Source organism: Pimephales promelas, chromosome 2, assembly GCF_988280905.1.
Source record: "Pimephales promelas chromosome 2, fPimPro1.hap1.1, whole genome shotgun sequence".
NCBI lineage: Eukaryota > Metazoa > Chordata > Actinopteri > Cypriniformes > Leuciscidae > Pimephales > Pimephales promelas.
Window position 1 is genome coordinate 17,926,428 of NC_142770.1, and position 18,042 is coordinate 17,944,469.

An 18,042-nucleotide genomic window follows, 5' to 3' on the forward strand; every position below is an offset into this window, starting at 1 on the left:
ATGAAGAAATGGCTAACTTACTCTGGATATTTATCCAAACACACCTAAATAGATTATCAAGGGACATTATGTTTGCTCGGTACATTTCAATGGACGACTATTTTGAAAAAATGGAATTTGCCACACGGACCATAATGTGCTGTAGGATAGGCCATCCCATCGATAGCACAGACAGGACAAGTGGATCACCTGCGGCTGAGGTAAGTGTTCCGTTATGTTTTTAGATGACCTACTGTAACAGTGCCTTTAGCCAGATCTAATGTAACGTTAGTGACACTATTATATGATTAGGGTATGAATATGTTTTTATCTTGATGCGGTGCGGACGCGCTTGGAAAAAAAACGAGCGCGTTCACCGCGTTGAACTTGCACCCTGCGCGTGGCACGCCTAGTAGCCTAAATTTGAAATAACCATGGAAATAACGAACTTGCGCGTGCAAAAGGGTACGATAGGCTGTGAGTTCATTGTGCAAAAACAATTTGTGCTATTACTTTCCCCTTATTTTATCCTATAGTAATGCAATACTGTATATTATATAGGCTACTGTTGAATACATTTGGTTCAGCTAATAAATTGCATTTAAAATATATTGATTCCTGTAATAATAATTATTTATTCATGTGATATTTATAAATCTGGGTGCGTTTTTGGTTGGAAATCAATGAAACATGGTACTGTATTACCTGGTCTCCCCTGTTTATTGTCACAGCTCATACAATAAAGCAAACACCCATGATAAACTATGCTTTTCTATCTAACGTTAGTAATTGCTGACTCTTTACTCCAACACTGAGCGAACTCTCTGCTCCTCGTCACGGTGCGTCTCAGGTGATGGTTATCACTCTGCCCAAGTAGCAGTGCTTCGCCTTCAGAAAATATAGTATTTATACGGTCAAAAGATGTCTGTGTCTCATATGGCCTTGATATTTGTACAGTCTGTGACTATACAAACCACAACATGTAAATAGGAAAACGTTTGCGTTATTTTGTCACTCATTTGGATTAGTATGAAAGCTGCAACCATTTACATCCAGTCTTTGTGCTAAGCTAGGCTAGCGGTGGGTGCGTCAAACAGACTTATAGCACGCACGGAGATGAAAAAGGTATGTATGGACTTATCTAACTCTGGGGGGTAAGGTGAATAGGCTAAAGTCCCAAAAAGTCGGAGTGTTCCTTTAACAGAATAGCAAAAAATAGCAATAAATTGATAAATAAGAAATAGAAGTCATCCCCTTTTTAATTACTTCCACAATGTGAAAAAAATAAAATAAAATAAAATACAGGACTTGGTTTTATCCATCTGAAGTTGATTGGATGTTTTAAAGTGGGCATTCCAGAATGAAGCCAGCCTTTTTTTCTTGGGAATATTAGCATAATTTTACCTACGATGGTTATTTGTCAATAGGGCAGCATTACCAACACAGAAGTCACTTTCATTTCACAATGTCTACAGACATAGCAACGGATCTTTTATTCCGTATAGTGACGTACATCCTAGTGAAACGGATCATTGAGAAAATAAAGTAGGGTGGGGACTTGGTTCTATCCATCGGTTGTTCATTAGATGGAGGCGGATCTGAATGCGAGCTTTTAATTGGTTTAAACAGACTAGATGATTGGAGAAGTCGGTATACGTCAACAGAAAGAAGTCTGTCACTTTATTGGAAGGTTGAGTTGATTAAATCACAAGCTCAAAAAATGCTTTAAAAAAGTGAAACGTGCATGGATGAATCGTTTACATTAAGATCAAAAACATGCAATTAGAAAACAGATTGAATTTTCATGTCATGCAGACACTAAGTAAGGGTCCATTTTAAATATCATGTCAGTGGTGACGGTGCAGATGTGGCCAGCTTACGTTAGTCTCAGGGTAAGCGGTGTCCCTGACGTCCAGTTTGCTGAGAGGCAGGAAGGTGACCTCTCCAGGCAAGTTCATCTTATTAAACTCCATCAGAATCTTGGTGCTCACTTCATCCGTTTCCACAATGTGGTAAAACAGCCTGAACAAACACAACTCCATTACTGTCAACTCACTGCCACAAACATCTGTGCGACACATGTGGTGATGCACCGATGTGAAAATTGTGGCCGATACCGATAACCGATATTAATATTGCTGTTATGGGCGATACCGATATTTACCGATGTCAATATCTCTCTATAGACCATTTCACAAGATGTAAACAACACTGGTCCAGAAACACTTCCTGTTTCAGTTTTTAACTGTTTTCTTTATTTCACATGTAAAGAAAACATCTTAAAGATGTTTGTTTAACTTTTTGATTCAGTTTTAAATGTTCTGTTGGTTGTATTTTATCCCAGCTTTTATGTAAAACTGAAACAGGAAGTGCTTCTGGACCAGTGTTGTTTACATCTTGTGAAATGGTCTATAGAAAACACAAAGCGAGGATTAGGGACGCACGATATTGGTAAAACAAAATTACATTGCGATATTTTATTTTACCGCGATATAAAAACAGTTTCTCCAGATGACTTGAAGCTCTATTTGGAAAGAATGAATCATTCGAGAATGATTGGAGTAGTTTTGTCATGGAATAAATCTGCATAGAAACTAATATTAATATAATGTTAACTAATGTAGTTAACTAGACTTTAATAAATGGAACCTTATTGTGAAGTGTTTCCGATTTATGTCTCTCGAGTTCAGTGTTGGACAGATCAGCTGTTTTAACCATTCATTAAAGTGAATCTGTTCAAAGGAGTCATTAGTTAGCGAATCGGACGTGTCATTAATGGACCACGGCACACGTTGTGTGATTATTTAGGACATCGCACAAGATTTGTCTCAACACAGAAAACATTTTATTACTAGACAGATTTTTTTCTGTTTATTGAAAGTGTGGTTTGTCATCTGAATGTGTGGAAATCTTTTCAGAGAAGATAAGGCAATGTTATTTTAGCACAATTCACAACCAGCAGTAGTTCAGAAGAAAAATAAACTTCGGTCTTCCATCCTTTACCATCGTGTATTCTCAAAGATATTCAGTCAACTCAATTCATTAATATGCGCGAGGGAGGGAGAGAGAGCAAGACAGTTTGAAGACGGTGAGAGTGCGCGTGCGCGAGCGGGGATTTCACTCTCTCTACTCGTTCTCTCAGTTAAACAAGCGCAGCAGTCAGTCATCTACATCACTCACCGGTCTAATAAGGCTTTGGCAGGACAAAAATACGCCTTAGACGCGCAAGTTCCAGTCTTCCTGCGCTTGATGTTTAAACTGACAGTTGCTTGTAATATGCGCTCGTGCAAAAACAATCATCCCCACACTCACACTCACACTCACATCTACACACACAGGAATGATTCTCGGCCTGTTCACATCGGCCCTATTTTGACATCGGAACGATACCAATGTGTAAAAAATTGACAATATTGGCTAGACACATGACATTAAGCAGGAAACAATAATAATAAAACGGTGTGTGTCTGACCTGGTGCCAGCGGTCACCTCCACACAGGTGTAGAAGGCAGGCTCGCACTCAAAGTTGTTCATGACGATGCCGTGATAACCGTTGATGACGTGCTGGTTGATGCCCTTCCGGCGGAAATGCTCCAACACTTTATTGATGCTGTCAATACCATTCAAGATAGCCTGGAGGAAAAGCAAACATACAAAACTTTGCACTTCTAAGTTGGTATTTTCATTTCAAGCCCAGATGACGATAATCTGAGTTCTAACATCTACACTGATGTATATTTCTGTAACGCGGGAGAGTTGCTATAATTAGTGACTGACTCAGTCCCTGAGAAACGATCCAGCAGCCGAGCAGAGCTTAGCAGATACGGTTCGGTTCAGCCGAAACAGTGAACTGGTGTGGGCGGCATTATTTTTAAATACATATGCATGTTGGTTACATATAATGAACTCTGAGGTGGACTTGATGAAAAATTTAAGAAAATTAGACATGACCTGAATAACAGAATAGAGTTGTACTGTAAAATAGAATGTATACATTTTTACAGTAAATATTACAATAGTAATTATAATTATAAGTCATATTGATATATAATAAAAATATTTGGCTAAATAGTGCAGCTCTACAAAAATGAGACTGCAATCCTGCAGCTATGCATCTATGTATAGAGCTTTAAAATGCACATTTTCCTTCCAAATATTTTAAGTTTCATTAAATGCTTGCTTTAATCTGCAAAAGCAGGATGTAGAAAGATATCACATTATAAATAAATCATGTACAGATGACTGTTCTGGTTTCTAACCTTCCCGGTGGCTGCTCTCAGTAGCTGTTGTTTCTTCTCCAGGTCTTCTCGTTTGGCTGCCAGCGCCTGCTGCTCTGCGTTCTCCTCCCTCCACAGGTAACTGCAGGAGGAGGGACACAGACACACCCATCAGCTCTGGCTTACAAACACTACGGCTGGGTTCAGCAGGAGACCCTATTCTATAGCCCATCCGTCAAGACTCGTCGTGCTGGGAAACCTATGGCTCGTGGATTATTAATAACTAAAATGCCAGGTGAGGAGAGGAGCGGTTTGTTGAGGTAATAAGAAAGGGTGGGATGCTGGAAAATGGGCCAGACAATTTCCCATGATGCACTGGGAATAAGAACAGGAGGGTCTTACTTTCTCTCACTCTGAAGTTCGTCCTTTCGGTTCTTCACCTCGTAGTACTTCTTATCCAACTCCTCCACTCGAGTCTTCACTTCGTTCAAGTCTTGGTCCAGTTTCTGTCATGTAACGTCATACATTCAAAACCATCCATAATTATAGAAAAAGTAAAAAAAAAAAAATGCTGTTCTCTACTGTTCAATACAAAAACAAGCTTTTGACTAATCTTACAGTGTACTGTTCCAGATTTCTCTCTTTATTGGCCTCTGTGTCCTCCAGATCTTTGTGGATGGCGGCGATCTGCCGTTTCTTGTCGTTGATGGCTTGATCCAGAGACTTCAGCTCTTTCTTGATCCATTTGTCCCTCTCTTCTTTAGAGGTGAACTGGCTGCCTCGGCCCTGCTTGGCATAAAGATCTGTTCGCTCTTGTGTGGCTTGAGCCAGTCTGAAAAAAAAACACACAAACAAACGAATCATATTTCAACTATTGGTTAAAGACACAACAAAACAGCATTTGTAATGCATATGACCTCTAATGTGACATTTTGTGAAATAAAATAATTGAAATAATTTGTGAGAACAAAACTAGAAAAATGTGATTATGGAAAAACAGGCAATATTATTGTCCCAGCCATAAAAAAGAAAGCCAAATGTTAAAGAAAGAAATATTGACAATTTGATAAATATTAGTAAAACAAACTACTTTTATGAAATGACTTTGCGTTGTACTGCACACCATTTTCACCCCTCGTCCCGCACGTCGCATATTGAGGAAATGTCCTGCATTTTCATCAGTCTATCGGTTTTTAATTATCATATTAAGAAAGTCTGCATGTGTTATTTGGCCTTTTTAAGAAAGCATTTTATTTATTATTTTTGCAGCGTAGTTTTCCAACTATATTTAACAGCGCTTCGTCTAAGTAGCCTTCAAATACAACAGCCGTTTTTTATATCTTATCCAATGGTTGAAAAGAAAGCAATCAAAATGTTGACCGGTGATTCGTTCCATGTCGGAAAACAAATGGATAATTCGGTCAATTAAAATGTTGTAATTAAACAGAATTTATCTGTTGTTTAACCTGTTGCCTGCTGTGGTTGTTTTAATTCACATCCTTTCTAAAAATATGAAAGTTTTTGGTTTTTAATATGTTCTTAATATATAAGACTATCTATCTAATTTCATGTTGTTTTGTATTTATTTGTTCATTTTTTACAGCTGAAAGGCAGAATACAAATGTTTTTATTCAGTAGACATGTGCCGGTATTCGGTAATGCGATAAATCGCGGTAATAAATATGCACGATATTGTTATCGCGGGCTCTTCAAAATACCGTGAAAAATAATAGATTCGAATTTAGACTTTTAGAGCGTGCATTAGCTGCTTATTTTCCTTCAACCGCTCAAACACTGCGTGCTGCGCAGAACTCGCGCGCACTCTGATGTAAACAATCCCCACATGTATAAGCAATGTGTGCATGCGACAATGCGCACTAGTCTAATGTAAACAATCCTCACATGGAGTAGAAGCATGACGGAACGCTCCCGACGATTTCCCGCAGGGCTGCCAACTCTCAGACATTCAGCTTGAGACTTTCAGACAGAACGCGGAATACGCGCGCGACGCGCAGGGGTGTTTTGTTGCTGCGTCGACCTGCATCGACCACGCCGGTGTTAAAGTTCAAAATAGTTAAATTTTTTATTTGTAAAATGGCAAATCGCGTTGTATCTGAAGGGCAGCGCTGAACCAAGCGGCCAGCGTCGCGCATTCCGCGTCCTGTCTGAAAGGCGCTTAACGCATTTGACACTTTTCACACGCTCTCCCACAGAGAAAACTCACAGAGCAAAGAGGACACTGACAGACTACACAGGTTAGGTTACTTTTGATATGAAAGTTGTTATTTATAAATTGAAGTTGATAAATCAGCTCTTCTGATCACAGATCGTTGCTCCTCAGTTCAAGTAAACCGATCATCATGTTACTTTCGTTTTTATTTAAAGATACAGTAGCCTACAACTTACCGAAAGGTATATTTACTTGTACATAATAACGATCAATCAGTGTTTTCAAACACGGAAAGAGGTCAGTAACACTGCAGGAGAACAGTTGTGTCACAAAACGTTACATTTACCTCAGGAAAGCCATTTAATGACCAGCACATTAGCTGACTAGGAAAAAAAATAGCAAGGAGTATTTTGCTAAATATTATATTTCATTTCTCTCTGTATGTTTACAGCATTATGTGAGTTTTTTTTTCTTGAGAAACATTAACAGACTGGGGCATACCTAATATTTATTCAAATGAGTCAATATTGAATTAAGACTGAAATCAAATCCAATAATTTAATTGAATAATACAAACAGTAACCTACCAGTCATTGTAACATATTGTCACTAAACTTTAAACAATTAGGTTTAGTTACCATATGTTTTGAAAATCACAATTACACATTGTGATACAAGTTGAGGGTTTTTTTAGAGACCCACAATGCATCTGTTTTTCTTGAGCATTAAAACATAATTTCATTAAAATACCGTGATAATACCGTATACCGTGATAAAAGTTCAATCAATTAACCGCAGCCTGAAAATTTGATACCGGCACATGCCTATTATTAAGTTAAATAGACATTACTTAACAGTTTCAGGGTATGTTTTAGTGTCGGTAACATGTCCCACACAAACTTATAATCGTCCCACATTTGGTTTGTTTGATGGTGGTCACCCTAAATAACAGTGATAATGAATCATCCAATCACAAACCTCTAAAATGATAATGTAGTAGCAATGAGTAAATTATGGTTTTGTGATTTAACGTATATTAGTACGTACGAGTCCCACCCCAACTTCCCGTCTAATAGGAAATTCATCAACACAGGAAAGAAAACTATGTTCCCAACTTCATGGACCCTTTCAATGCTTCAAAAAGTTTACCGGGCAATTCCTCGCTCCTCTTTTTCTTTCACAGCGTTAAACTTGGGTTCTGTTTCCTGGAGCTCCTTCTGTTTTTCTTCAATCTTCTCCAGAAGCTTCTGGCGCTCTTTGAGCAGACGTTTCTGTTGGACAGGAAGTGAGACGTATTTAACCACAAATAGCGGCATCAATTCATGATTCTCTCCTCTTTTAATAGGAAGCCTAAATACATTTTGTGCAGATGCGTGAGGAGGAGGCGTTCATATTTAAATGAAGAAGAATGAAATGCGCATAAACAGGTGTGTAGATTCAGTGTCACGAGCAGAACAAAGGGGATCTCCATTTCAGCAAACCTACACTCACCAATCAAAGGGCAAATGACGCATTTCTGCCTCTCCTCCATAGGAAAACACACACACACTTGGCCAGGTGGGGCTAATCCCTCTGTAAGCCAAGCCGGGATGCGGGAGGGCTGACCAAAAGTGTGTATTTCACACATACAGGGATACACAAGCATTATGTGTGTGTTTGCGTCTGGCTGCGAGCCCGAGCTGGAGTGAGCGTGTGTAGTTAGTGACGCAGACGGAGACACTGCAGACCCTCTGTTCACTAGTGCCTGCCAGCATTTCCTACAGATCTCTGGCTCTCGGTGTGTATAATGCGTGTGTTTGCATTTGTGAGCATGTGTATAAATCCCACGTGTTTGTGTGTGTGAATTCAGTCATTGCTTTGTTTGTGCATGAGCCACTTCAATTCAGTGGCAGACATAAGAAAAGAACAAGCGGGTGGGTATTTGTTTGAGGAAATGGGGCTTAAACTTATGAATGTTTGTATGTCCTCCACAAGCAGTGTTGGGTAAGTTACTCTAAAAAAGTAATTAATTACTAGTTACTAATAACCTCTTCAACAGTGTAATTAGATTACTGTACTAATTACTCTCTCTAAAAAGTATTTAATTACTTTTAATTACTAATTACTTTCAAAATCCCATATCAATCTCAACCAGCTGAAACATGAATCTGTTTTAATTCTTTCAAATAAATACTATAAAATTGCATGAATTATCCTTAAACTGACCAAGGTGGAGAAGGTTACATTACAAAAACATACTTTTTAGCATCAGACAATAGGCTACATTTTGATGTTAAACCCACTATTGTTTTATGTCTGATCTCATGACATTTCACACTTTTTTCATACATATTTTACAATAATTCATACGAATTTGTACGAGTGCGGTCGTAATATTTAGATTCCTCATAAAATGCATACGGATCGCTGTGAGATCGGATTGATCTATACACAGTATTTACCTCAATTACATCAGAAGTAACTGTAATTAAATTACAGATAAATGAAGAGTAATCCCTTACTTTACATTTTCAAGGGAAAAGTAATGAAATTACAGTAACTAATTACTTAGTAATTAGTTACACCCAACACTGTCCACAAGTAAAGAAAAATCGCATGTTATTGAATGTAGCGCTTTCAACTAGAGCTGTGAGAAATAATATCATTGGATAATTTGTCAACCTATTTTATCCCTTGTAATTGAGCTGATATAACAAAAAAAAAAATTGGGGGAGAGCGAAATTAATACTTTTGATCAATTTAATGTGCACATGATGAATAAAAGTGAAATTTATGTTTTTTAGATAAATAAGAAATGTTTCTTGAGCAGCAAATGATCTCATTAGAATGATTTCTGAAGGATCATGCGACACTGAAGACTGGAGTAGTTGCACTGAAAAAATAAGATTTAAAATAATATAAAAAAGAAAACAGATTTTTTTAAAATTGTAATAATATTTCACAACATTTCTGGTTTTACTGTATTTTTTTGATCAATTAAATGCAGCCTTACTGAGCATAAGAGACTTTTTTCAAAAACTAAATCTCCAATTTGATGAACACTAGCGTAAACAACTCGGCTTAAAATGTATTTGACAAAATCAAAGCACTATTTTCTAGACAGTAACTCTCACTTTTCTTAGATTGCACTTCTTCGAAATGTGTGTGTTGAGTGCATATGTGTGCATGTGTTAGCGTGTGTGCGTCTGCTCGTCGCACCCTCTGTTCGCTGTTTCCTGCCAGCTCGTCCTGCAGATCTTTGGCTTTGAGCTCCAGTTTGGTCCTCTGTTTGATCTGCTCCTGTCGCTCGGCGCTCAGCTGTTCTTTCTCCTCCCTCATGGCGGAGATTCGAGCCTTCAGCTCCCTCACCACACGCTCTGTCTCCTACAGAGACACAGAGAGAGAGGTTAGATAAGATGACCCAATGGAAGCAGATTTCAAAATCACATTTTAGGGAATCTACACATTTAGTTACTTTATTTTGAATATGTGGAGCAGACTGGAAGAAAAGTTAACGTGAAATAAAATTGACCCCATTTTCAATCATTGTTCCTGGTTTATTGTGCATGTTAATCTAAAGGGAAAAGGAGTTTCTTTTTGTACACTTCTTCCATGAATCGGCTTTTGATGTGAGACTGCAGAGGCAGGTAATAATAAATCGTAATCTACTAGATTCTTTAAATTTTCTAAAGAAATTGTGGCAATTTTCATGCAAAACGTTTCATCATGATGTTGGGCTGTTGAGGACGGTTGCAGAAGAAACATGAATAAACATCAGTGATGTGTAGATAAGCTCAGTTGAGTTTACCTCCACTTTGTCTCGAGCATCTTGTTGCGCATCTCGCAGCTGTCTCGATTTGTCTCCACAGGTCTCTCTCTTACTGGACAACTAGAGGAGGGAATCACACCTTCTATAAATTATTATGTTAATGATAGATTGTATTTTCAGTCATCAGATTCTTTTACATTTTGACTCTGCCTTAGATTTAATCAACTATGCTTTAGATGTAATCAACTCTATCTGCGTCTGTTGTGTACACAGAAACTGATGGTGTGAATGAAATGAATAAAAAGACTCAGCATTGCTCAGAGTGGATTAGCAAGTTAGATCCTAAAAGGTTTCTATTGTTTGTAGCTCATAGCCTTTATCTTCATGTTTAAAGCCGTCACACTGACAGATTGTTGAAGGAAGACATAATAACATTGCCTCCACCTTCAATAAATTCTTCTCCACAAGAACTGGACAAGCTTACTTATGTATTGGAGAAATCTAATGCATTGGCGAGCCACCCAAATCACTCCTCGGGAACACCGAAATCTAACATTAATCACACATCAGCAACAAAGTACTAAAGTGTTGAATAATAATTTATTTACTGTCACAACCGAATTAAACTTGAGAACGTGATGACAAGTAAGCATTGGTGTGAGTGTGTACCTCATCCATCTTGGCCCGGGTCTCGTTGAGCTCCTGGTTGTAGATGGTGTACTCCAGAGCTCTCCTCATTTTGTCCCATTTCTGGTACTGAGCCAGTTCCTCTTTCTCATCCTCCAGAGTGTGCAGACGCTCCTCGATGTACTTCAGCAGCTCATTAATCTTCTCTCGCTTTCCCTCTGCACACACACACACGAGAAAACTGCATGTCACAAACCTTTGACTATAAAAAACCAACAGTGAAGCATCTACTGCAGTGTTTTCTGCAGTGCTTTAGTGATTCATTCAAAAGATTTGACTCCACTAAATAATACAAAGATATTAAATCGACAACACATTTTCATATGGCGTTGGATGCACGATTTAGAGGAAAAAAGTAAATTTGTGGGAGTAGTTGAAGACAAGTGACTGTTAAAATGTAATTGTAGCATCAAGTTACTTTCAAAAGGTGATCTACTTTATTTTGATCGCTACCATAGACATTAGGGCTGGGTATTGACACAAATTTCACAATTCGATTCGATTTCGATTCACAAGCTTGCAATTCGATTTCGATTCCGATTCGATTCAATATTGATTATTTTACATATCAGTAGGGTTGGGTATCGAGAATCGAGTATCGATTGGAACCGAGACTAACTTTTCGTTTTTCCCGGAATCGTTCAAAAGTTAAAATTTCGATTCCTAGTTTCGATATTCACAGTCCGCCGAGCGGAAGAAGAAACCGCTGAACAACACCAACGAAGAAGCGTCTACCGGAAGTGTTGGTATAACCACGCGAGTCGAACATGAGTACCTTACGTCGGCGATCCAAAGTATGGCTTCACTTTTCTAAAAATAACGAAATCTCGGCAAAATGCCAAATTTGTGACAAAAGGAGTATTTTTACAGAAGGAGGAGTATTTCCTTCAGAAAGGATTATTTCCTTCAGAAAGGACGTTGGTTAGCAAGGTTAGCTAAACTTTTTTGACCCTGCCTCTTAAAAGAATCAGAATCGAGAATCGTTAGAAACCAGAATCGAAACAAGGAATCGGATTCAGAATCGTTCAAATTCAAACGATACCCAACCCTACATATCAGTTACAATAAATGGCAAATTTTCTCAAGGAAATCAAATCTCACGCCACAGCGCCAAAACGCTATTTATGTTTTTGAATTTCTAAAGAAAACAGACGTAATTTGAATATTGAGACTTTTGTTTCATATCAATAGTAACAAAGATTATTGCGATTTTTTGGATGTGCGCAGCCGCGATACAATGATCCATTCATTCAAATGAAACAGGATGACTAATCGATTCTTGAGATTTAAGAAACGATATCGGTTCGTCAAAATGAGAATCGATTAATATCGAGAAATCAATATTTATTACCCAGCCCTAATAGACATCAGTATTTAAGAACTATAAACTCTTATCCCAGTACTTCAGTGATATTTTGATTGATTGTAACAGAAATAAAAGGTTTAATAGACACCGCTGAACCGTTTTCATTTAGGTACAAGAATGTGTGTGCGTTTGAATCGAGATTGCGATCTTTTAAACTATTAATCAGGCGACTCTACAAAAGGTCAACGGCAAATATTTTGCCTTTTATTAAAATCAGCAGAGATGAAAAATGTAATGTTCACACTAATCATACATCTAAACAGAAAAATCTCAGAAGGATCTACCTGTCTCCTTCATGAGCGAGATACTCTCCTCCTTGCGCTCATCATAGACTCTGGTGCCTGCCACCTCTCTGAGCAGCTTTAGACGCTGAGAGTCCGGCGCCGTCGCCATCTGATTGATCTATTATCATGTTTGAGACAATCAAAAGGGTAAAACAGAGTGAGCAAATTCATTTAGAATGAGTAGCAACAGCATTAGTACCACTTTAATCCCAAGAGGCACATTATTGTTTGTAAATTACCATTACTGTTAATGAGAGAGATGCTTTTATTTACTACAATTAGGGATGCACCGATACTAACATTTTGGCTGAAAGCGATAACCGATAATTCTTTATATTTGAAAGTCGATAACCGATATATCGGCCGATAAATCTAATTTTTCCAATTTTTATATAATTTTTGAAAGCCTGATTGCAAAAACAAAAGTCTCACAATTAAAATCCGTTCCCGAACACAATTATAATGTTCTCATTAAAATTTCATGTAGCCGATATGACTTAACTATATTTTCCTTTTTGATTCCAATCATATTTCAAGCAATTAAGATCAATCATGTTGAACAGTCCACACCTTAAGTGTCTCAGGTGTCAAGTGTTGAAGGAAATAATTCATTATTTATCAGCTTTAATATATCAGCCAAATTTTATTATTGGGCCGATGACGATAACATAAAAATGAGCAAATATCGGCCGATACCGATATGGTGGCCGATATATCGTGCACCCCTAACTACAATCCAAGAGGGCTGGAAAACAGCTGCATCTTAAGCGATAACAAGCTTCATGAATAGCTATAAAAATCATTTGTCATGAGAGGAGACACTGGCCGTTTCTCAATACCAAGTACGCAGACTTCGGACTTGCGTCCTTGGTAGTTCAGACTTGCAAGTTCGACTCCGGAGAACGAACTCCCGAGGATGCGAGGACGCAAGTCCGGTTCTTCTGCAAATGGAACAGAGCGTACTTGATCGCGTCACTCAGCACGCTCTACTCTATATTTTAGGCAACAATAAAACGAAATTTGCTACAACTCTGCATCTTTTCGTCAACAATAAGACGAAATATGTTATAAAACACCCCTCTGACTCTTCATTAACAAAAAACAAGCCTATAGCCTATAATAGCCTAATGGCCATGTGGTTCAGGCAACGCGATTCTCTTCACTGCATGTTATAACACAATGAACATGATCTTTTTGTTTTCATTTTAAAAATATGAAACATTGGATTTTTATTGACATTTTCAAACAGAGACAGGGTTATGTCATTTTATTTTATTGTTAATATAGTGAAGACAATATAAAAAAAAATAGCCATGAAACCTTAAAAACTATTTTTTTTTTTTGCGCCATGGAACAAATTATAGTTTAATGAGACCAAAGATAGACTTATACACAAGACGAGTTATACGTCAAGGTTTATCCACTAGACTAGAGAGATCAGAGCCGGCGGCAAACGTCAGAAGCACTAGCCGAGGATAAGCTGTTCCAGTCGGGGTTGATCTCGCTGAGTGTCCGCTGAAGGCTTGGATGTCAGAACTCCGAAAACGTCAGATGCATTTTACAATATAGGCGCTATCTTTATAAATAAACTACAGATTTGAGATTTAAACAACCACATTCTCGCCTGAAATACTCTTAAAATTACATTTCATGACTCAATAACAGTAGTATTTTGATATTTCGCGGATTTTCTCCTCTCCCATTTACGCTTGCTGGTTGGTGCGAGGTGCATTCTGGGTTACCTGGCTATCTCAAGTCCACACAAGTCACCTCTCGATGCATCCTCGGTAAACGGGGCGGATCAAGAACACATCCGGGGATTTGAAGTGGACTTGGCTAGATGCGAACTTTGAATTGGAACAGTACTTCGGCAGCGACTGATGACGTTTCACAAGTCCACAAGAACACAAGTACAGACAAGTACGCATATTGAGAAACGGCCACTAACATACCTTTCCCTGCTTGACGATGTAATAAGGGTTGCTGCGGGAGAAACCAGCACTCTCCAACAGGTTCATCACGTCGTTCTTACTGAAACACAATGCGTTCATTTACAGCTCTAATCATAAGAAGTCTGCTGCTTCTCTAATGCGTTACGATAAAATAAACTTACGTGACCATCTTTTTGTCCAAGAAGTACTGGTCTTTCTTTGCTCCGATGACACGGCGCAGAGACACTTCCTCTTTATCGATCTAAGAGCAATGAGGTCATGTTATTCACCTGCCTTTACTTCAGTCCACTTCCCATCATTTAAGGCCCGATATATTTCAAACGATATACTCGAATTGCAGAGCTCATGCAAACATGTCCACGTCGCTGTAATCAGATGCTTTCTTCACTGTGGTTTTCTCGCACATACCATATTTACATATTCAACTAAACATCGCTCACCTCAGCGTGGACAGCGTTGGGATGTTGCCTAACATTATTTCTATGCAAAAGTATTTTAAGCTTATTTTTACCCCCAAACAACGAAAAAGAGCTTCACCGTTGAGTAGATCAGGGCCTTTAGGATGCATTTCTTACCGGCAGCCTGTTGTCAGAGTTGTCGAATATAATTTCCACAAAAGCTGAAATGACTCGAGGACCAGTGCCTTCCTAAAAAAATACACAAAAGTACATGGTTTAGCATGAATAGTGAAAATTACTTTCACATAAAATTACCTATCAAATAACATACACAGTTGTTTTTATGAGTTTTTAAATTATTGAAACAAAATATACTGTTACTCACGTGAAGCAGAGCCAGACGCTGCTCTGGTCGAAGGTGACTGAACTCATCACTGAGCACAAACTGAATGGCTGATGGGGGAACAAATGAAGCGCTCATCACAAACTATGCACCAGCACTGTCAGTGTTTTGATATATTAAATTACTAAGGGTGCTCTGAATCATTATCAGCAGGTATATAGTTTGATCGGTGGTCTGATTCAGATGATGCAAAACACACAAGACAATTTTTCTTCATGCAGCTAAAATTGCTTCACTACACTAACCGGTCTGGCAGTTCTACGGGTGCCTAAAAAGACCAATAAATTTGTAACGTCTCTGCGGAGATATTGCAACGACATCAAGAAACTAAAGCTGTGATCATTTAGTATATGTCTTTTCTTCACAGCTGTGCGCTTTCGTTCCTCACTAAAAGCCCAAACTTAACAGCATTGATTGTCATGAAATACAGTCTACTGTTGCTAAACTGCAGGATAATATCCTTGATAATAAAAAATGTCTGCATTTCTGTTGATGAAGTCTGATGTTTAACTATTATTTACTTAATAGGAATACTATATTTGTTAATCTCTCAGCTGTTCCTAATCTCTTCTAAGGCCCCGTCCACACTACTGCGTTTTCGTTTAAAAACGGAGAATTAAAACGAATACGATCTCCGTCCACACCAGCGTTTTGTCTGCGTATTAGAATTGATCTCCGTCCACATTAAAACGACTGAAAACGCAGATCACGTGACCATTCACCAACACTGGGCATGCGCGCGCCGGTGTAAACAGTGTTTGGCGAATCAGGGAAGCAAACGTCATGACTGATGACACCCAATCATAGAGCCGAGCGTCAGCCTCTGCGTCATCGTTTGTAAACTCCTCCGTTTTGTCTCGTCCACACTACAACGCCCTCCGGAGTTTCAAAACGCAAAACGCAGCTGCAGCGTTTCTAAACTTCTCCGTTTTAGGTCTTCGTTTTTCCCGTTTTAGTGTGGACGGGAGGTGCAAACGTAGCAAAAGGTCTCCGTTTTTAAACGAAAACGCAGTAGTGTGGACGGGGCCTAAGAGAGGGAATGAAATATGTTGCACATGTTGCTTGCCAATAAATAGAGTCGTCAATTCATGAGAGTTGCTTAACTCTTAATTTGATTTGTTGTTAAGAATAGTAGCTATTATTTATTTTTGGTGATCTACATCAGTGATAATATCGGCCAACACGGATCCCAGTGATCGGTTTTCCCACCCAAAAATCCTGATCGGAGAACCGACCCTTATAAAAAATAATTACTTACCATAAAAGAAGTTACTCTTTCCTGATCCATTTCTTCCAACTGTAAAAAATTATTTTTTTAAACAAATGTTAAAACATTTTTTTAAAGTTTCTAAATGTAAAAAGCAAACAATGTGATTCAAAATGTATAAATCTGATGAAAACATACCTATGACATTGTGTTTGGAGCTGAAGGGGTCAACCACAGTCTGATCTCTGTAGCTGCGAAACCCCTGAATAATAACCTGAAAGACAATTATTAAATATAATGTCAACAGTGTTATAGCAATACAATCTGCTAGAGTGTTTTTTTCCTCCAAATATACTGAAAGTAAAACATTCTCTCAAATAATGAGTGTAATCTAAACAAAAACCTACTGAGATATGTTTGTGTATTCAACACTTTATGTATGAATTACATAATAACACATAACGGAGTTCAAGTACTAAACTGTTAGATGACTATATGAGAAACTATTCTACTAGCAGTATCTTCACATATGATGGGCAGCAGCCAATTAAAGTTAATTTCCATATAAGAGATTTAAAAATATTGAATAATTATGGCAATGTTTGGGGGGTTTGACAGCTAATGCTAAAGCTAATGCTACTTCATTGAAGGCCATACACTCACTAAAACTTACAACCTATCGAGCTCATAATGAACAAAAACTTATGTTTGTGCACATTTGATATCTAAAAATGTAAATAGGTAGTTTAGTAGCATTATTAAACATATATTTCATAATGTTACAAGCAACGCGTGAGTCGCATCTCACTCACTCACCTGTTTAATGTACATGGCGGTTTATGCACAAAACTCTCCTCAGAAACCAGCCGAACAAAGCTGAATTAAACACCCTCCTCCTCAGAGAGAAGAAGGGCTTGAGTGAAGATAAATATGTCTGCACACTGAATAAATTTGTCCGATATTTACTCTTCTGCACGATCAAATTTTATTTTCCCTCCCCTCACGAAGCAGACATAACAATCAAAATGGCGACAGAGGCGGGACGAGCGGAAGAGTCTATTTGACTTTTTAGGGGGACCTCTAAATATAATTTAAAATAAACGTTTAAAGGAGCAGCAAATGGACCGCACGAGCCTCAAATTTTCAGGGCAAATTAATTATATCTGTACAAGTTGATTGTTTAATTAACTCATTGCTTTACTTTAGTTTCATATCTAGTTCGTCCACAACGTTACCCCTATATTGTAAAGTTATATTAGTCCGTCGTGGAAGAGATTGGGCGCCAAGACTGCTGCTGTAGAATAAACTCTTGATGGTATTATTGTATTGTTTCATTTATTTATATTTCCTTTTTCATTTTTATTACATTTTTCTTTATTTTCATTTTCTTTATTTCGCAGAAAAATATGGAAGCCCATTTCCGAAACAATCTATTGATTATGAATCATCCATAGACTGTAAACTAGTTGTTTTATTGTACAGTCACAGTAATGACATGAAAAGTCATAAGTATGATATCGAAATTATTACATACAAGTCTACACTGAGTATTTCTTTTAAAGATATATAGGCTAATAATAAAATGGTGATCATTATTTTAGAATGATCTGATCCAGATGAGATTTGCATTA

General features: G+C 38.0%; 1 protein-coding gene across 1 annotated transcript in view; it reads right to left on the reverse strand.

The window, feature by feature from the left end:
• smc3 (structural maintenance of chromosomes 3) overlaps positions 1 to 17,429 on the reverse strand; it is a 30,905-nt gene extending 13,476 nt beyond the window's left edge. The window contains exons 1-17 of the mRNA XM_039694725.2: positions 17,228 to 17,429; positions 16,610 to 16,685; positions 16,463 to 16,501; positions 15,187 to 15,254; positions 14,979 to 15,050; positions 14,565 to 14,644; positions 14,404 to 14,482; positions 12,452 to 12,569; positions 10,784 to 10,959; positions 10,154 to 10,234; positions 9,565 to 9,729; positions 7,516 to 7,637; positions 4,815 to 5,028; positions 4,599 to 4,702; positions 4,239 to 4,338; positions 3,452 to 3,612; positions 1,860 to 2,001 (exon numbers count right to left, since the gene is read on the reverse strand). Of these exons, the coding sequence (XP_039550659.1) occupies positions 1,860 to 2,001; positions 3,452 to 3,612; positions 4,239 to 4,338; positions 4,599 to 4,702; positions 4,815 to 5,028; positions 7,516 to 7,637; positions 9,565 to 9,729; positions 10,154 to 10,234; positions 10,784 to 10,959; positions 12,452 to 12,569; positions 14,404 to 14,482; positions 14,565 to 14,644; positions 14,979 to 15,050; positions 15,187 to 15,254; positions 16,463 to 16,501; positions 16,610 to 16,685; positions 17,228 to 17,242 (1,812 nt within the window). The 5' untranslated portion in view covers positions 17,243 to 17,429. The remainder of the gene's footprint in view (positions 1 to 1,859; positions 2,002 to 3,451; positions 3,613 to 4,238; positions 4,339 to 4,598; positions 4,703 to 4,814; positions 5,029 to 7,515; positions 7,638 to 9,564; positions 9,730 to 10,153; positions 10,235 to 10,783; positions 10,960 to 12,451; positions 12,570 to 14,403; positions 14,483 to 14,564; positions 14,645 to 14,978; positions 15,051 to 15,186; positions 15,255 to 16,462; positions 16,502 to 16,609; positions 16,686 to 17,227) is intronic.
• Between the last annotated feature and the right edge of the window lie 613 nt (positions 17,430 to 18,042).